Source organism: Gavia stellata, chromosome Z (assembly GCF_030936135.1).
Source record: "Gavia stellata isolate bGavSte3 chromosome Z, bGavSte3.hap2, whole genome shotgun sequence".
Lineage (NCBI taxonomy): Eukaryota > Metazoa > Chordata > Aves > Gaviiformes > Gaviidae > Gavia > Gavia stellata.
In genome coordinates this window covers 88784360-88805377 of record NC_082637.1, presented here as the reverse complement: position 1 = coordinate 88805377, position 21018 = coordinate 88784360, and the positions used below count along the sequence as shown (strand labels likewise).

Here is a 21018-nt window from a genome sequence, read left to right as displayed (position 1 = left end):
TTTTCCTTAGCATCACATTTGACAATGTCCTGAATCAGATAACCTTTCGAAAATGAACGTTACCACATTCCACACACCCTTATCAATTAATGTGACCAACCAGATCTGGTTCTCGTTACTGCCTGTCATCATCTGTGGGTCACGTTTGTGTCATTGCACGTTCTTGTTCATGTTGTCCCTCTTTTCTTACTACCCGCTTCTGCACCTAAAAGGTTTTGAGCAGAAATGCTTAAAGGACCAGCAGCTCTCTCCTTCCACATACTGTCACAAACATTTCTACCTTTTCTTGACATTCACTAAAAATGTCCCAATTCCTTTACTTGCCTAAAGCGCAGCAAAGGGACAACTTGGCATTGAAAAAACATGACGGACACTTCTTCCTTCATCAGTAACTGCTTTAACAAAGAAATCCCTCCAATTACTGCATTAAGGGTCATGGATAGTAAGCTGACAATTTTAATTAGCAGCCTTGTCTCATGTCTGTCGCTAGAAGTTTCCAGCAACACTCAACTATCCACTTACCCAACCCTTCGATGGGTGAGCCTCAGGCTTTAGTTAAATGGCAATAATGTGGGGTTTACATACAGCATATGCCACAGTTGCCTTGATGTACCTTAAGAAAAATCTGCAGCACATTGTCAACTTGTCTAGGTATTACTGGACATCTTTGCATAGAGAAAGTCTTCAACATATCTGTCTTCCCACTGCTACTGCCTGGATTTATCCCAGTGTGGCTGCCACTGAAGCAAGTCTAAAGGCATCAACACAGCTACAGGACAAACACAAGTGCTTGGGAGACACATAACTTGTTCTAAGGTGATACCCTAACACCCCAACCAACTTCTATGTTTACTTATTAGTTCTGCATATTTCAAATTTTATTTCTAGTGCTTAAGTTCTGCACCCAGCACCATTGAAGGTGTCACTCTGAATTCCTTGTAGATAGTCAGGATTACAAATGCCTTCTCCATTCACAACAGTTCAAAGGTGCCATTGTTCTTAACACAACAATCTGATGACCACTTAACACAAGAGCATCAGAAAGCACATGCACGTGTTAAGAATCACTGAGGCTTAGTAATGAGATCGGTAATGTTTTATATGGGATCAGTTTAAATCCTAGCACTCTTGACTTCACATTTATTGAAGTCAGTCCTATTTTGTACAACACTGAGCATATAGTGTAACTCTAGGAACCACAGCTGTGACTTAGTTAATGATCTCAATAAATCCTACTTAAGCAGAGACAAGAAGAGAATTATGCAAATGACTATTTCTATACCACATGTACTTGATAACTGAAGACATACCAAAATAAGCTTCAGCATACAAACACCAATACTTTAACCCACATGTGAAAAAATATGCAAGAGGGGGAACAGTTTACAGAATTTTATTTCAGAGGAGTTGCAGTTGCAGAACTTTTATTACAAACTTGATATTAAAGGAAACAGACAGAAGACATATGTACAAAGAGGGATGTCTAAAAACCCAAGGAAGATGACAGATTTTTCAAATACAGCTGTGAATGTGACAAAGAATTACTTTTCTGAACAGACCTTTCTAAAACATTATAATTAAAGTCTCAGTATAAAACTGCTGCTTTCTCAGCACATGCATCAGCCAGTCACACTTGGCAGCTAGATAAGATGTCTTCTATCAGTCTCTTGTAGACCCAGGCATCACCTTTAAGCCGTTGTCGCCGGATACCCACTACTTCAGGTTTACTGAGTTGACAGACTTCTAACTCAAACTCCATAGTTACTTTGCCAAAATCTGACCGTGTTTGACATTTCAGGGTATAACTGTACAAAACAAAGGAAAAACAGAATAATCACTGAACTGTTTAATGTTTGTTTTGCAATGCAATTTTGAATTAATAAAAGCACAGTAAATCCTACAAATTAGAATAATCCACACAAAGGTGTGTGAATTCTATGCAGCTTTTAAAATACACTAATCTCTTGGCTAAATGCTAATGGTTTTTAATTGCCAAGAATGAAGGTTAAAAGGTATCTACATTATCTCCCAAAATTGTCTGATTCAGTCATGTGACTGTACCCTAATAAACCTTTCGTATTTACAATTTCACAAGAGATAGAGGCTGATGTCAATTTTGTCTAAGAGCTACCTCACTATTATTGGTTCATATCTGTCAGTCAAAGAGCTCTACTAGAGCTCACTGAACACTGTTTTGTATTGTGTGGACAAGTTTTATTGCACACGTTCATTTAGTGCTCTGTGTACTTTCTATAGAGTCACTGTATTTTACAATGTGGGCCTGAGAAAGTAAGTTTAAATACTGTGTTTTATCAAGGATTGGAGTACTGACTATCTAGAGAAATACAAGTTAAAGTCATCATATTTTACACTTACCCCTTTTGAACATATTCCACATGCTTCTTTGAAAGAACAGTGATTATTTCACTCAACAGTTGGTCTGGATTCAGTAGCTGAGTGGTGGTAACATTATAGTGTGCCTAAAAGTAGTCAGCTCATTAAAAAATATTCAAGGAAAAAAAAATAATATTTCTCCTAAAACTGAAGGCATTATGAAAAGTTTTCATAAAGAAAACTTTGGAATAGCTAACCCTAGTGACAAATGCTTCAACTTCCCAATATTGTAAGAATTAAGACATTGTAGTAGCAACAGGAACACTAAACAAAAACTGTTGAACAATTAATATCAAAGCATGTCCAAACTATAATCCATCATAAAATCCAAAGTAGCAGTGATGGGTCAGAAGGGCAGCACAGAGGCTGTTAGAAGTCTTGTATGAAGCCAGAGGCAATTCCTGGAGAGGACTACAGAAGACAGCCACATGACTGTGCTTACAGCACCCTACTGCACACTCCGCCGTTGGGAGATTGCCAATAATGTGTTGCCTAGCTGAGACTGAGCACTTCCAATATCAAGGAACAGGGATGGTGCCATGCAGCTTTTCAAGGACTAAAGCATCACCATGTTTAAATAAAAAAGGTAACTTACAACTCATAAGTTTACTGTTGTAGGGGTTTTATATCACATCTAATATTTCGTATAATGGACTTGTCCAATGACTGACTTCCTGAACAACTTTCAGACACCCATATGCAATGAGAGAAAGTGTTTGCCAACTGTGATATACCACAAACGCTCTACCCAGCTTCTGAAGTCACAGAAGCAGATGAGAGAAGACAAGATCATAAAATAGTTTGAGAAATGAAGATAGGTTGGGGATACAACGTCAGAGTAGAAGACTGGTTCTTACAGTTCTTATTCAGCCTAAAAAGTATGCAACTCCCTGCCACAACTGCTGTAACACTGTAAAATAAAGTTCTATCTTCCCCTACGTACTCCAGTGTCCGTAGACATGCATCAGTATTTTTGCATATACGATGGACAAGGGAAACTGATGCAGAAGGATAAAAGCTTTTAGGGACAGAAGAACTAGCTTTTGCTTCCAATTGCTCAGGTTCCTGATTTATTTGCACAGTCTGGACTTCTGTCTGATGAGTTGGTCAGGTTTATAGCCCAACATATGTCCTGAACTTATAAGACTGCCATCTTGTCTCTGACACGTGCCTCTTGGAAAAGCTTCCAACTGCAATACAGTAGCTGAATTCCATTTACATAGGCTGCAAAACACAAAGTGCTCCTTGCACTGACAGACAGCTCTTACTGTACTGTAGGTGTCCTAACAGCTGCAGCTCCAGGAGACAGTCAGCTGAAGGTATACATCACTTATTTCTCTGGAACTGTTTATGCCTCAGTAACAGCCTTGCCTCTTTCATGTTAATCATGTTTTTCAAACATGTCATCTGCAGATTCAAGTATAAATTCCTCCTTGTATACCTTTAAGTATATTAGTTGCTTTTGAGCGATGTACACAATTCTGTTCACTACACTAGTATTATGCCAATGCAATTTGATGTGTATTCTACAAAGCTAATATTAACCTCATGAGTCAACTTTGGTAGGTACAAATTATTAATGTCATTTTAAAGTGCTCTGTGCAATGCACTATCTGAGAACTGCTTTTTCTATGGCTACTTAAAGAAGAACAAGTAGCCAACTGGCTCGGATGCAGTGACATCAAAACTTTAAAAATCAAAATTATGTTAACAGTGTCAGAAATTCTTTCATAAGGTGTAGTTATTTAGGCTTTAAATTTAATCTCAGGTTCTCTTGACATCTAAAGACTATCCTGGAACAGACATATCACTCCTGGACTACAGAAACCTAAGCCAGGAATGTTACCAAAATGCCTTTTTTTTTTTTAGTGGGAGAACTAGCAGTATCTCTATACAAGTAAAATTTCATCTAGGATTCCTTTAACACCATCCTGCTTCCCTCATATTCGGTTTCAATGTGATACAACAAGCAATGGTGAAACTCCTCCCTTGATCTGATGGTGACTTGCCTGAGCCCAGACTAACATGACATCTCTTGGCAATAACTGGGACATTATCATGTTAATAGAGGTGCAGTAAGAGAAACTGCACTTTACTGCAGAATGCAGGCAAGTCAGATCACAGAAGTTTTCACAAGACCATTTCTAAAGGTATTGGATGTTTTCAATAATTATACTTCTTTTCATGTAAGATTTTTCCAGCAACCATACCCTAAGTTTCCTTGGACCATCTCTAGTGGATCGTTTCTTTTTGCTTGGCGTAAGCATTGTGATCACTTTATCTAGGCCTCTTTCAAGACTTCCAAATATCTTGGCTTTTCTCTTCTTTTGGCAGCTATCCATGTGAGCTACGTTGAGATCTAATTCCACTGAATGACACCTGTTACATGAACAAATTAATCAGTTATCTTTCCTCAGTGTTTAGAAATCAGTTATTTCAGATACGTCACTAAAATATCACCAGACGTGACAGAATGAAGAAAACAAAAGAAAGTGCAGTGTATTATGAGAGTTTCTGTTTGAAAGTCAGTTGAGATTTAAACCCAGAGATGTATATAGACACTGCAGCCCTCTGGAGAACTGGAATAAGAAGGAACTTACATTATGGAAAATAGGAATATATTCTGAAGATAATTGAGTTATATAGTTTTAAAACTCTTCTCTGCCTTCAGTGGTTTCTAGTGAATGTAGAAAGAGGTTTTAGGAAAGTTTTTACCAAGAGAATGGAAATAACAGCTTGCTGTTGTAACAAGGTTTCCTAGGCAGTACCTGGATTAAGGTAGTCCTGCTCTAAACCAGAAGAGTACACAAATAACTGGACATTTACCTTCTTTCAGGAAGAACCTCAGCTGCTGTGAAGTCATCTGTGTTTGTTGGGTTTGTGGGTTTCTTAATTGGGGTGACTGTGGTGAACTGGCTCTCTGAAAGAAAGCATCCAAGCCAAAGCAGGTATATTTTTGCATAAAGGATTTTGTTTTCTTCAGCCAGGATTTCTCATGATAATTTATTTCTAAAACCAGACCCTTTTTCTATCTCAGGTCTGTACCTTCAGAACGATAAAATGTGTTTTTAGTGTAATAACAATACTACCCCTACTCTACAAAGAAAAACTGCAACTGATTTCCCCAGGGATCTACAAGTAAAGCCTTAGAGCAACCAATGCAGTTCAGTATTAGAAATTTGGAAAGGAAGAGGATTAGAATTGCTTTCTTGCTCTGCCACTTGTCCCAGAACAAATATTGAACAATTCACGGTGTCAAATAGTTGCATTCTTCACGAAGCCATTTCCCTTATATGAAGGGGTGAGTTTATATAGGCATGTTTAATAATGCACACTACATAACCTAAAAAGTTCTACTACTCACACATTGACAGAGTGCTGCAGAGCATGGTTTTGAATCTGCAGAAGCAAACACCAAGTGAAACAGTCAGCAAATGAGTTGTTACAACTAAATCCAACTTCAGCGCTCAAAGTTTCAGCCCTCTACAGAATTGCACCTGGCCCCAGGCAATGATCTCAAAATTTCCATAGACACTTCCACTTTTCTATCTCTAAGAAAGTATTAACACAACCATTCCTGAACCAAAAATCTTTCAATGAAACAAAGAATTAGCATTTAATTGTTTAACCCTCAGAAATACCTCACTAAATGAGTTGAAAGTTTCTGCAGTTCCCATTTCAGAAAGAGTACTTACTTTGCTTTTTTAACTTGCCATGAAGTCAAACTTCACAAGTTATTGAACACTATCTCAAGACAAAAATCAAACTCGTATAAACAACTAGTCTTTGTAGTGCGCTTCCTTAAATCCTTTACAAAGGATGTCATTGAACAGCAGTATGTCCAAGATCCCTTATAACTTGAATCAGCCTACAAAAAGTTACTGTTTCTGAACAATGTTCCTTAGCATCTAGAGCAGAAGAGAATCCTATTGTAAGAAGTCCTTGGCATTTGAAGGACAGTTTGCATTTATAGTATCAACACCAAAACTTTTATGTTAGTGGTTGAAGGGAATGGTAACGTATGCACAGGATCCATCATTTTTCATAAGAGTGGACTAGACAGGCTGAGGACAGAAATTCCTGGTAACTCAGAAAAGCTCACATAATTTAGACAGATTTTTGTGGTCTATCACATAACTATAAGATCTATACATTGTTAACAGAGGTATTTTCACTGCCACGCTGGACTGTTACTATGAAAATGCTGATACACTACCATGAGAAATCCAGAAGTCAGATTTCTCTTAGAAGCAGGAATAAAACCAGACTTGACTAAAAGTCTCACTTTCACTAAAGGTAATAAAAAAAGAAAAACAAGAATGTTCAGGAAATTGTGTTCTCAAACTTCATACAAAAGTGGAACCAGATGCAAATTTTAGGAACACAGCACTTGGCTCCATGTCAGAGTGTGCCAAAAGGCATGCATGTGCGATACTGTAAGCAGCAATTACTTCTGTAATTAACATACAAGGAACGTGCCCTGATGTATGGTTAAACCTCTTGCAGCACCTTTCCAGACGTACTAGAAGAACCAGGCTGGAGGATGCGGCAAAAAAAAAGTTAAGTCTTCCAGAAACAGATGTGTTGGATACACAAGTGCTGTGTTCGTATTTGAATTTACACTAATTCCTAAGCAGTGTTCCAAGTTTTCATTAGTTACATTCAACGTACCTTTGAAGGCAGGTGCCTGAAAGGGTATGGTTTGTACTTGCGCCTCAATCCGACTCTTCGCAAAAGGAGTCTTTGGTGCAGGAAGCACAAAGGTCATTTCATTTCTTAAAGCTGACTCTGTATCAACATTCTCTTTGTTTTCATGCTTCTTTGATGCCACTTTTCTTGTCACTGGAGTTGACAGTGTGAATTCCGTGTTATCCAGTTGAGCATCATGCCTTGAATGCTATGAGAGATGTAACAAAAAAAAAAGACATCTTTTGCTATATTCTGATCACATTCAGAAATGTTACAGACAAGGAAATTCTAAAATTGAAGCAGCTTAAAAATACCATGCAATGCTTGCCTGTTGAGCAAAATAGTTAAAAACTCTTCAATACCTCTGATTCCCTCTAGAACTTGCTAATAAACATCTCAAGTAATTTGCCATTTCTTTATCTGCTCTTCTAAATTCTTCAGCTTGCACATTTAAGACTATTCCTCACCAGCTCATCTAAAAAGAGTTAAGAATTTTCATTTGGTTTAATTGTATAATTTTACTTGCTTCATTGGATTTTCTTGTCCAATACAGCCAGGCTGAACTTCTTCAAAGACTTGTCCAGCTATAGCCTAGCTCCAAGATCTTGTTTGCTGAACCTTATTGTTTTCCCATCAGTTTTAAAATCCTCATTGCGTTATTTACTCATTCCCTATGTACTGTTTTTATGCAAACCGAGTGTCAAAGCTCAAGTTCTCATCAAATTAATCATGACCTACAGCTAGAGGAAGCCACCATTTATGTTCAGCTATATATTTAAAACATTTCTTTACTCAGTTTGTAACTCCCCTTGGCCAGGGTCCACCAACATTTAAACATGTAATAAGTTTTATGTACAATGAGAATAAGATTTTTTCGATTAAGAATAGTATATATATATTTTTTAAAGTAACTAGTATTTATTCTTCAAACACCTGCTTTGTTCTGCGAGTATTTAGAATAAATTCTTCCAGTGGAGATTCTTCAAACAGTGAAGCTGCATCAGAAAATTCCATGGATCCAAATGCATGAGGCATTTCACTGCAGTCTGGCACATCTTCATATGTCATATTTTTTTCAGACTGAAAAGAAAGATTCAGTTGAGATTCTACTGCACTATTAGAAGGAAGATTTCATCAGAAAAGTGTCATTAAAATCTAAATCTTATTTATTCCTAAGTTCCTAATCATGGTTAACAGCTAACGTTAAGTTCCCATGCCAGTGACCTAAGTTTTATAATAGGACTTTAATGTTGTCATTGTGCATTCGTCATTTGTATCAAAAGCAGATGTGAAATTATTCTGAAAACACCATTACCATGTAATCTTTCATGACCTGTGTAAAGAAGAGAAGCAACTCACAAAAAATACCTGCCTTTGATTTCAAAACTTGGATCACAAGCTCTTTTTACCAAAAGCCAAATAAGCTGGAAAGAATCCAAGAAAAGAATGCAGTGAAGTCTAAAGGGGGCTGGATAAAGGTAAACATGTTACATCCAAAACATATGATTATGGAATCTGAAACAGTACATGAACTGGCATTCAGAAGCCTTCATTGAACTAATAGCCCCCAAAAAAGTTGTCATTTATTAAATCACAGGATTCAGAACTTCAGTCAAGATTTCTAGCCTTCATGGCTCACACCACATACAATCAGATGTATATCACAGTATCCTTAATTTCTAACACCTTTTGTTATTTTCAGGAAACTCTTCCCAAGGACTTGTTTCATACCACTTCAGTGAAATTGCATACAATTATTTTAAATTATCAGTCCTCAGCTGGAATGGATACCATTTTAGGAAGCTATGTTCTGCTGGCAGATAAGTTTCTCTTGGCCTATAATCAAGGATGTTGCAATGATCAGATCTCTCATTACGACTGGAATAGAAACAGAGCTTCCCAGTATGCTGCCAGACCTACTCTGATGACTTACTAAAAAGCCCTTACCAGAGGGCTGCTACCTACAGCCAAGAAGCTAACAGCCTGATACTGTAATGAAATATAATTTCAGCCACAATATGAATGCCTGAATAGGATTCTTTGGCTACCGTGTTCCAGAAGAAACTCGTGCCATGGGGAATTTTTTGGAATATTCTTCTCCAAACTGCTTGAAAGAAGGCAGTATTATGTATAAACTTGTGCCACCAAATTCAGAAACTAAGTTAAAGGTTCTGTTTGCTTGGTTGTCTTCACATTAGATCAGCTTTAGATAGATAACTTTGTTAGTAGGGTTTTTCAGCAAAATCAGTTGATATTCACTCACAGTATCTACGTTACTTTCACAGTGACCTGTGAAAGCATAATGCATATGTTAAATAGTAGCATTAGCCAGATCAATTTACCTAGGACACCACTAGAGATGAAGTAATTCCACAGCATCAGCACTACAGAACCTAGAGAACCTCCACCTTAAAAACATCTGAGTGTAGAAGACTAACCCACCATGATCATGGAAATCACATTATGCCTATGCAGCAACACTTAGGATTTATGATCTGTTATGCAGCACTGGTAATCTTAGAATTCTCATCTGCGTTTCAAAGCAGTTGTATGAGTGAACTGAAATGATTCACATGCAATTGAATCAGATGCGTAAGTAAGTATTTATTCTGAGCACTTGTCTCTATGCAGAGAATAGCACATTCAGATAGCTAGTTAACAATTTTACACAGATGTCTACAGTTCAAGAGGGAATGGCTAATAGGAAGTCTGCAATTTTACTGAATACTTTCGAGTTTGTCAAACATAGATGAGTATCACTGACATCAAAATTAGCTGCACATTATATAAGATATTGCAAGCAATTTAGCAACTTTGGACAAGTTCTGAAGTGCCCTATTTGCACTTTGTTACCAAACCACAGGAACAGAAATTACCATAAGATACACAAAACTACTTGAGGATCCAGTTCATCAGAACAACATCAGCAACATGTTTTCTTTACTAGGAATAAACAAAATCCTCTCTGGAATTGTGTTCTAAAAGGAAACAGATGAGGAAGGAATGGGTCTCTCCCCTTTGACCATCAGCTCATGTAGTGTGTATATAATCTCAAAGTAGGTTGCCCAGATGACATGACAGGATATTTCAGAAGACTTTCCTTACTAAGCCATCCTAAATGCAACTAGCAATGTACAAAAATATTTAGAGACTAATGTGAAAGATGCAGTAAGAAGGTAGGCATCACAGAGGAAAATCTGGAATGATCACATAGGCTAGACAATAGGCAATTTTAGTCCACTTCTGGTGAGTAGCCAAGGGGAGATTCTGTGCAGTACTCATAATGCACCATGTCCTCCCAGATAGTTTTTCCAGTAATGTCAATTTATAGAAGCAGCCCAGCTTGCTAAAACATGCTAAAGAGGAGAGACTGAACTCTTTAGTGACCAAGACTTTGGCTGACTGTACACATGCTCCCTTACTGATGTTTGTGGCACCAGTCTGTTTTCCCAGGCAGAGCTTTGTTAATGCAGAGCAGCATTTTAATCAGTATGTTGTCTTGTTGAATTCAAAAACTTACCTCGAGGCCTGTACTGGCATGCCCTGTTACACATGGAGCCCTTAAGTGAACACGCTTGCCATGAGCCTTCTTGGATTGAAGCAAGAGATATGTTGCTGACATTTGGTCATATTTCCACTAGGGGAGTGGGGAAGAAAAAAAAAAAAAAAAAAGAGTATTTTAATCTCCTCTTTGGAAACACTGTAAGTACAAAGCAAGCTCAGCCTTCTGAAAATTTCTGTTTCTGCAAGTTTTTCTACCTGATGTGCATGCCTAATGTTTGATCACCTAAATGTAATTTCAGACTTCAGTCAATTCATGCTATGTGTTTGAGATCAAGAAACAGACTATGATTGGTGTTCTTTGCAAGTTAGTTCATGGTATGCTTGCTACAGTGAAAACTAATGCTGGGGCCCGAATCTATCTACTGAAGTGAATGGCAAAGCTACTAATTCAGTTTAGCCAATATTTCAGCCAGAGTCTCAATGTTTTTGAAGTCTCCCCCATGTTCTTTCCCCATGAGCAACACCAACTTTTTGCATGATTTTCAGCAACTCTGCTCGTGTGAGGAACATGTGTACAATGCTTGACATGTTTGCAGCACAGTACAATTAGTTTGAATCAGTTATAGGGGATTAGAAGTCCTCCAGTAAAGGACTATGCAAATGCCACAAACCTATTTGAAAGCAATTTTCCCTGTGTAGACAGATTATTCAGATTATTTCCTATAACTGAAGAACAAGTAGCATTAACTCAACAAATACATCTTAAGTATCAGACACATTTTAAAAGTCTGTTTCTACTACAGTTACGTGGAAACCCTAAGTTTTTCGAAAGTGAAGAACTATGTCACTGCTACCATATACAAAGAAGCAAAAAATTCAATTTCAAGGGAGAATTTTCAGATTCAGCTTAAAAATGTGATGCCTACTCCAGCTTAAGTCTCTTCTGCAGCTTGCAATGTCATTGCTAACATTTGTACAATTCTTCTAGAAGTAGTCAATTCAACTTTTATGATTTGTATTCAAAAGTGACTAATAACATACTCACTTTTTTCTAAAAACTGTGAATAGTAACTCCCAAAAATACATCTTATAGTCTGGGTGTTGCGCTAATATTTTTCTCTTACTCTTTTTTTTCCTCTTATTTATTGAACCATTTCAAAGCAAAGAGTTTACCCAGCAAATGGCATGTGCTGTTCAACTATAAATTTCTGTAAGGCTATTTTGACTTTAAGAGATTCAGAAGGATTTCACCATGGTGGGAAATAACAGTAAGGTTTAGGAAATATCATGAGCACAATTAAAGGAGGAAAAGGAAAAAAACAAATTTGAACTTCAGAACTGTAGTTATAAGCTACAGCTAGATTCTGGAGTTTTGCAGGGGCTCCTTAATTCTAAAAAGTATTAAAATTTTGTATTTGAGAATAAGTGAGCATTAGTCTGTTAATACAGTAAGTTTATTTACTGTATTACTGTGTTTAATTACTGTAAATTACTGATATATACTTCTTACCTCTGATATTAATTCCGATACACTCTCCCTGCTCTGTTTATGAAACACAGAAAGCTCTGTTACACAGTCTTCATCAAGATGTCCCAGCTGCAAGAACATGACTGATATTGAAGCATGAGGTTTTCAAGTTGTCTCATAATCCATATCTGAGCATGACACTATCATGAAACCCAGTGGGCTGAGTCAATAATCAACCATGATTTTAGACCTTGTATTTAAAATAGTTAGCATCATAGCTAAACATTGTAGGGAACAGACTGAAAAAGTCATACAAGTTCAGCAACTTCACAGTCTGACCCCTCTTTGGTGAGAGGCTGTGAATTCAAATAAGAAAGCTTGACAGCAGATGAGATTTTTTTACTAGAATGGAAGCTACACTTTCATCTCCCCTTAAATATTCAAAGCTATCAGACATGCACATCTTTCCTACAGCCACTTAGAACTGATGCTGCAAGCACAGTAAAGCTGTTCTTTATCTAGAGAAACAGTGGCATCCAGTGGCCAAAGGGAGGCACTGGCTGCAAACATGCAGGAACTTCTCAGTACTTACTACTGACAGGTAGATTATTTTATTTTTTATTTCTCCATACTACCTTAGTCTCTCACACAAGTAAAACAAGTGATAGAGAGACAGGATGGACATACTTTCAATGAGGTCAAGTTTTTATTCAAACTAGCAATTTTCAGAGAGGTCTAGATACAAGATAAACCATAATCATGTCTAACACGCTCTCAAGAATATTTGCATTTTGAACCTTAAACAAAGTATTGACCAAGCAGCCTGGAGAATCAACTGGTCATCCATATGTGGAAATACTTCACATTTTTATGAGAAATCAGTTATTTTGCAAATTAATCATCAGCTGCAGAATACAATGAAAACATATTTGAAATTCCTCCTCAAGAGAAATTGAGAGAAAGTAATAACATTTTAATGGCAAGAAGAATCAGAAAGGAACCACGGCCATCTCAAAGTTCATCTTTGGAGGAATGTCTTCACACCCCCATACTGTGAGGATGGTAGTGAGCCAGTAAAGATTGCATTAAATACTTTAGTATTCACCTGACAGGTATACTCACTGGGTATTTACTTTGCCACTGAACAGCTTTGGAATAACCTTGCATGAGCCAAGGGTGACTTAATAGATGTTTAACTGTAATCCGCTTCTTTGGGTCCACCTAGGGGGCAATAAAAATACAAGCTGATACTTAAATCATGGAGAAGAACTGAAGAAACAATTTGTCTTCTACTCAGAATTTTAGGGTGGTTAGAAGCTCAAATGTAAACCACTACTGTTTCATAGCTGCACCAAAAGGAAGGTCAAACACGTGAGCTGTGAAAAGCAGTTATAGAGCCTACAGTTACAATAAATATTCCAGGATATTTAGCATTGGCTAGATTGCTTAGATGTAGCCCAAAGGCACATTCAGTACGTTTAGCTTCATTTATAAAACAGCTCTTCTTCATATAGCACAATTAAGAACAACAAAAAGCAGGCTGCTTAAAGACTTTGTTTAATCATTTAAACTTTGCTTAATTATTTCTATACCGAATCATTCTTCTCAAAGAATTTTCAGCAGAAGGCAATATTAATCTTTTCTTCAAAAATTTGAAAGCATTAAACTTCTTGTTTAAACACTGAATATTTTTTAAGTATTTCATCTATGTAATGTTTTGACCTATGCAATAGTACTTTATAGACCTACTGAATAGAAGCAATACCTTTACCTGCAACATTTGGTTAAGTAGCAGTGTACTGCTAGGAGAGAGCCACTTTGGAATACTGTATTTTCCTCTCTGCAGAAAAAAAGAGGATTTAGAATGAACCTTGAACAGCTAGCTCAAGAGGAACTGCTAAATTACTTGGATGATAGCGACATCTGTATTCCATTAAAAAGGAAGAATAGCAGGCAGATGCAGACTTAGCTTTAAGAATGACTTGAATAAATTTAATGGTAGTACTAAAACTCAGCTATATTAGTAATGAAAATGCTATGTTTGAATTATCAGCTGCAGTTTTCACCCACTCAGCTTGCATGACATTTCCATCTCAGTCCACTTTTGCAGCTAACCTGCTCCTTATCTATTGCATTGTTTCATCAAATCAACTTGATACTGAAGTTTTAGAAGTGCAAACATGTTGGAGCATGAGTGACTGATACTAGCACTATGCAATGTGAATACTCATTGCAATCACTACTTTTCAGACACTAAAAATAAACCATCCTCAACATTGAGCTATTCTTTTTTTGAATAGGTTACATCTCATGCTAGAGTTTCGACCTCTACTCATACTGCAGCCGGGAAAAAGGTTGCAGATCTAACCGGAAAGTTTCTTTCCATCAAATGATTTACTGGGGTTTTTTTTTAATTCTTGATTAGAAGAAAATTGAAAAAGGCTTTCAGATTTGAAGTACAACAACAGCAGCTAAAACCCAAACCAAATTCACCATCAAGGATCATTTACTTCTCAATGAAAATGGAGAAAAAAGAAATTAAAAGCAGTAAACAGGCATTGTGAAATATGTAACTATCAATTTGTCAAGGCAGCTTTATTTCTACAGACAAATTCCTTGATAACAAACCAGTTGGTTTTGTACATGACATACATTTCTAAGCAGAATACGTATTGTTTTGACATCACAGGTTAAAGAATTCAAGTTACATCTTTACAGACACTACTAATGAGCTATTTATAAATAGTTTGTAGGCTATTTCACAACGCAGCTTTACTCTGAAACTAAGTCAAGTTAAGCAACACATGGAATCTGCATTGTTTTTAATATATTGCTACAGAAAACGAGACAAGGAAAAACAAAATTAGCATCTACTTGACTGAGGGCAATGCTGGAAGGTAAATAGCTTGCAATAGCTACCAGATGCATAAGATCACACCAGAAGTAAGTTTATTTTACAGAAGTTATGTCACACTCTTGCTTTTTCATTCAAAAAGTAAACGCATTTATTCAGGTATTCCCAAATGAAGAGACGTGGAACAATCCAGGGAAAAAAACATTGCATGCAGTCAGAAAAGCAAAGGCCTCTCATAATGCTTAGCAATGTCTGTTCCTACTGTATTCTAGCACCATCAATACTTACCATTATCTTCCTGTAGACAGCCATGACATTGTCATCATCGAAGGGGAGAAAGCCACAGAGTAGAGCATACAGCAGTACTCCCATGCTCCAAATATCTGCCTAAAAAATAAGAATGGAAGTTCACGAATATGATTTATCTAAATTGGCTTAGAGACAGGTAATATAGTGCCCCTTTGGCAACGTCCACATACAACTCGTGAAAAGTAGACTCCTTAGTTTTCGACAGAACTCTCGTATTCCAAGTGAAAGCACAAAACCCAAATTCAATTTTCAAGCTGGAGCACTAGTAAAACCAATATCCTCCCCTTAAGTCAACAAATTGCTGCATTACCTTCAATCTACAAGGATTTCACTGGCAAAAATTAAATCAAACTCATCAACAGGGATTCCGGTAACATATTACTGATTAGAACAGCTGTCAGCACAGTTACAACCAATTTCAAAGCCCTACTGCTGCTTCTCTTCTTTGTATAGCCACGACAAGGTCTGCATGCCTCGTACTGCAAGTCCCACTTAGACAATAAATAAATAAGAAGGATTGAAAAGCACTGCACTTTATGGAAAACAAAACAAACAAACAAAAAAAGAAAGGCAGACATAGAGGCCAAGGACAGTGGTATGCAAAAGTATGTGAAAGGAAAAACGATTGACTCCGTCCAACAGCACAGCAATTTAGGAAGTTTGAGGGCATCGCAGTGACAGCATTTTGGATGGATTGACAAAGGCAAGTTGCAAGGCCCAGTGTTCTAGACATGGAAGCAAAGCTGGATAAACCCCACATTTTGGCTTCTCTCAAATTTTACTACGCTGCGCGGTACAAAGAGAGTGCGTTTTCACACGCGAATTTCAAGCTAAAGACAGGCCTGGTAAAGCACACAAGATACTGGGACTGCACAAAACTTTGCGACAGGAGGTGGATAATTAACAGAACAAACCGCTGCTTCAAAGAACGCACAGTAGAAGGGAGGAGTTGAAGTTACTGTTTCGTAGGGCACTAAAATACAGAGCAACAAAGGGAGACAGCGAAGGATTAGTCAGAGACGAACTACCAGCTACCTGACCTGGGGCCGGGAGCGCTATGTGCTATTCCAGGCTGTGACCGTTGAGGCTAGTCACACAGCTTCTGAGAACAACTAGGCGATGCTATCCAGCGGTATGCGAGAGAGAAACCAAGTGAGCTGATCTGAACCGCACCACCCTTAAATACCCAGGGGCTGGGGGGGAGTCACAAAACGGTAACCCAAAACCGTGCTACATACCTCTGAGCCAATATATGCTTTGCCCTGAATCAGCTCTGGTGCTGCATAAGCTGGGCTTCCGCAGCATGTGTTCAGATGGTAATCGAGGCCACCCTAGAATAACACAGGAAACCGATCACACGGAAGCATTGGCTGTAACGCAGCTTAAGTCTTCTAGCAACGACATCCTAGAGGCCTCAGAGTCTTCGTTTTCCTCTGCTGTACGTCTGCGTTCACCTCGTGTTTTGCTTTGGTGTAATACACGGCTTCACTAGGCAAAAATTGTCTAAGACCATCAGTATCCTACAAACGTTCAGATCCCCAGCTGCTCGCTCATCTATTATCCTAGCAGTCTTTTCCACGGCTCCTCCTCTGACAAGGGCTCGCGACTGCGAAGACAGATGGAACTTGGGAAGAGGTGATCCAAGAGCTACTGGGCCTGAGGCTAGCTGGTTATGGATACCAATATTTAATGCAATAACTTCACAAAGAACCACTAAAAATACTTCCCTATTAAAACCATGTTATTACTTTGCCTAGGCTTTGTGCAAAGCAGATCAGGACAAGATGACATTACACCACCAAGACAATGGTCTAATCGTCTCGATGGCCTGCCAGATGCTCTGACTTGAGTCAAGTAAAACAATCCGAGGACAAGTAACTGTCTTGGGATCAGTAAGACCTTCTTCCCATTCAACTGTTTCTTAACAGCACCCACCTCGCATGTTACGCTGACAAATCGAAAGGGCTCCTAGAACCCAATTTTAAACTCGGCAAACAACTTGGTACAAGCACACGGAACCAGGGGATTTGCAAATGTAACTGGAATAAACTATCTGATTCAATCCACAATCTCCACACACACACAAATCTTTTGGAAAAAGACATACACCATTGAAACTTCTTAGGGAAAAACGCAAACCAACATGCGCTTTAAAATATTACAGGCCTTTATATGTGACAGTAGGTGCTATACATACAGGACGACCTCTGCCTTAGATTACGATAAAAGATGAAGCCTAAGAGGAGAAAACGATCTAACAGTCCAGTCATAACATGCAGTCAACCGCTCTCTCTCACACAGTTAAGGCCCTACCAAGTAATTAGCGATTGGATGACAACTACGCAAACAGCTTGAATTTAGGGTCTTTGGGCGAGTCTCTGCATTGCACTCTGAAGCCAAACATGCATTTTGTAGGTGCGTGCAGTAGCTGACGTAGCTCTGCTCTGTGAAAGCAACCGAGACACCTACCTTTGGCTTTGCACAGAGTCCAAAGTCTATCAGCTTCAAATGATGTTCCTTGTCAATCAGCAGATTTTCCTGGCGAAAGAGAAAGAGGTAAGGAATGCTTCTATAACCTAAGTATCCAAGGAACCACGTTTTCTTTCACCTTCTTTCTTCTTGTCAGAAAGCTAGAATTTACCTAAAGCTCTCCTCTGGAGATTTTGACCGGTTGCTAATGAATATCCCCCACATTCCAGATGGGGAATACTAGTTCCTATCTGCTGAGAAGGGCCTGGGGGGCCGGTGGGCGGGGGGGGCGCAGTGCTGACAGACAGCAAGCTGAACGTGAGGCAGCAGTCTGCTCTGGCCGAAAAGGCGGCCAGCAATACCACGGCCTGTATTAAAAGGAGCACAGCTAGTAGACTGAGAGAAGTTACTCTAGTCCTCTGTTCAGCACAGCTAGAATAATGCGTCTAGTTTCTGCCCCCCGAGCACAGCAAAGACATCAAACTGAAGCAAGCTCAGGGGGCTGGAGCGCTTGCTCGATGAGGAGAGGCTGAGGGCAAGACGTTTGTTCGGCCTCTAGACGAGAAGGCTTCGGTGGAGACCTCGTGGCAGCCTTTCAATACCTACACAGAGGCCATGAAGACAGAGCTAGTCTCTTCACAGGAGTGCATGGTGGGATAACGACGGACAACAGGCATCAAGAGACGTTCAGACTGGAGAGAAGAAAAAGCCTTTCTCCTCATAAGGACAGCAAAGAGCTGAACAGGTTGCCCAGAGAGATTCTGCTGCCTCATCCTTGGGGGAGAGGTCAAAGAGGTGACTGGATAAAGCTCCAAGAAGCTGGGTCTGACACGGCTTTGAGCAGGAGGTTCAAGCAGAAGCCTCTAGAAGCCACTTCCCATCCAAGCTGTCACATGATCCTATGGCTCCATCAGCTCCCCAGCCTCAAGTTGACTCCTTCCAAAAGGCACATACAACGCTTCGTTTGTGGAGACGTGCTTTGGAGACAAAGATTTCATGAGCTGTCTAGGGAAACGCCTGTGCACTAAGAATTTGCTTGTCTCAAGAGATGTCAGCATCTCTAAAAATGCAAATTTCTAATCCCTTCAAGGAGAAGTGGACTCAAGTCTTCCATTCCCTAAGCCTACGCTTAGACTCCTCAATGACAGCAAAGCCACAGGACGGGTCCGGTAGCATGCATCTCCCCCTACACCCTCTGTCTAGCCACCACGTGTTTCAACTATCGGTGTCGCTTTTTCCTTTGGGCGTGAAAACAGAACGGTTTGCGCAACAGAGTGGCACCATAAAGACTCTCTCCAGGTATAAAGGGGATAACAAAAACGCCTAAGCAACATTCAAAGGCAGATCCATGTCTCTGCTCCGCTCCCAGCTGGAACGTGCTGTTCTGCTTCTCCTTCAGAGGAAGCTCCTTCCTCAGATATAGCCACGTCCGGCTCAGCCGAGGAACGTAGCAGCGGATCGAAATAATGCTCTTTCACAAGACGTCAGATAAAGAGCTCGAAGCACAAGAGAATGGAGAAGGCGTAATTTACTCTGGCTCCCAGTGGAGATGTGAAAGTGGCTGTTCATTATTATTTATGCAAATCTGACTACTGTTCAGGCTTACTGGTTTGAGATCCCTGTGGGCATATCCCTGACTGTGAACATAAGCAATTGCTGAAACAATCTGCCGAAAAAACCCACGAGCTTCCTCTTCTGAAAGGCGGTCCTTAGAAATTATGTAATCAAACAGCTCTCCTCCAGGACAGTACTGCAGGAAGACAGGAAAAAGAGAATACGTTTAGAATACGGTGATGAAATCTAAGCAACAACGAGAGCACTGGAGAGCAGCTGGAGGACACTCTTCCATTCCCTCTGCTTCATCACTGCAGCGCCCAAGTGCCCCCACGTACGCCCTAGGTCAGCACTGCGGCAGACCAAACAAGCCGAGACGTCTGACGCGTTGCAACAGATACATCACACTAACGTCACGTATCATTGAGATAGATAACTTTTTAAGAATTGTTTCGTTTGAACTCTGCTATCATCTACCACTACAGCTAGAACCAGGAACCCTCGCCGTGGCAGAAACACCATTTCTTACCTCTAAGACCATGAAGATTTTCTGGGACGTCTCTATCACGTGATACAACTGGCAAATATGCTGGTGCCTTAAGTTCTTCATGGCATCAATTTCTATTTTAACACGAGGCAAGTCATCCTAAGAGACCGCAACAGCAAGCTATGAAATTGCCAACTACTTCAGACAGCCTGTACATCACAGTAAGCATCACACTATTGTGCCACACAGAATTTCGCGGCATCTGTATGACAATTCAACTGCTCAAATTCAACCCACCAACAGCTCTACCGTTACTTCTCTACGATTCTGGCACATTGATCAGCAAAACCCAGAGGGAGAGATGTAAAAGAGCTAGCATTCTCATCAGCATTCTCTTTGAATTACTGTCATAATCTTTAACTTCCTCGACTTGAAAGCCACAGAATGTTGCCCTCTCCACAAGGTTTGTGGTCTACTACTGAAATTCTTTCAAGGCTACAGCACCAGTCAACAGCCAACAAGACAAGCAGGCAGCATTTCGACATGTCGCACCCCTGTGTTCCCGAGACCTCCACAAGAACAGCAGAAGATGCCACCAACTTTTAAGTATCATTTGGCTTACCCCTAGAGCAAGTTTGTCCATGATTTTTATTGCAACTTTTTCACCAGTGAGAAGATGTCGTGCAAGTTTTACCTTTGCGAACCCACCTAGAATTCAAAAAAGAGACGTTTAAAGCTCAGCGTGACGACATGCTTCCTTGCCTATCATCTCGCAGTTACACCGGAGTATGTAGCACACACCGTGTGCAATGTCTTCTTTAGAGGAAGAAGCAATCACTGCTACCGACTTCCAATGACGTTGTCAGAGCTCTGCCCCCCAAAATACATGCTCAAAACCTGACCTATAGATTCTGCAGTAACAGCTAATCTCTACTCAGGTGAATGCTAAAGTGTTAGACAGATCGCACACACCTCTGCGCATTCCCAGATTAAGCCTACCTGTTCCAATTGTTTCATGTAACTGGTAGTACTTGAGAATCTCCTCATAGCCACCTAGAGCCATTCTGAGAGGCACAGGGATCTCACAAGTCTTCTCAGCCCCTGCAATGAGCAAGCGTAGCCAGCGTTCATGCTTTGCCACTCCGAGCAGACTCCCACAAACCGAAAGCGCATTTGCTGCGGCTCTGGGGAAGCGGGGGTGGGGAGGGGGGGACGGGGTGCGCGACCTCCTTTTGTTACCAAGTGCTGCACACCTCGCAGTACAGTCACCAGACGAGTAAGTCTGAAGGC

General features: G+C 39.7%; 1 protein-coding gene across 2 annotated transcripts; it reads right to left on the bottom strand.

Annotated features, from left to right (window-relative positions):
• Window positions 1-1428: 1428 nt before the first annotated feature.
• Window positions 1429-20791, bottom strand: LOC104255528 (maternal embryonic leucine zipper kinase). Of its 2 annotated transcripts, XM_059833571.1 has the most exons (17): window positions 20728-20791; window positions 20351-20436; window positions 19771-19887; window positions 19294-19437; window positions 17688-17756; window positions 16457-16549; window positions 15198-15296; window positions 13827-13895; window positions 13178-13276; window positions 12098-12184; window positions 10604-10720; window positions 8017-8163; window positions 7066-7291; window positions 5221-5314; window positions 4605-4773; window positions 2377-2480; window positions 1429-1805 (listed from the first exon to the last, which is right to left on the bottom strand). In XM_059833571.1, exons 1-17 carry the CDS (start codon window positions 20789-20791, stop codon window positions 1628-1630), a joined length of 1962 nt encoding a protein of 653 aa, XP_059689554.1. In that variant the 3' UTR covers window positions 1429-1627. The 2 variants fall into 2 exon arrangements, with proteins under 2 accessions (XP_059689554.1, XP_059689555.1); XM_059833572.1 differs by lacking the exon at window positions 16457-16549.
• Window positions 20792-21018: the final 227 nt, after the last annotated feature.

Bases quoted from the DNA above. Each gene is read 5' to 3' on its own strand.
- LOC104255528 (XM_059833571.1), bottom strand. From the start codon at position 20,791: ATGGCTCTAGGTGGCTATGAGGAGATTCTCAAGTACTACCAGTTACAT. The intron at 17,757-19,293 runs GTAAGCCTGAAC...CTCTTTCGCCAG, and splicing joins CCCACAGGGATCTCAAACCA to GAAAATCTGCTGATTGACAA. The intron at 10,721-12,097 runs GTAAGAAGTATA...CCACTCCCCTAG, and splicing joins TATCGGAATTAATATCAGAG to TGGAAATATGACCAAATGTC.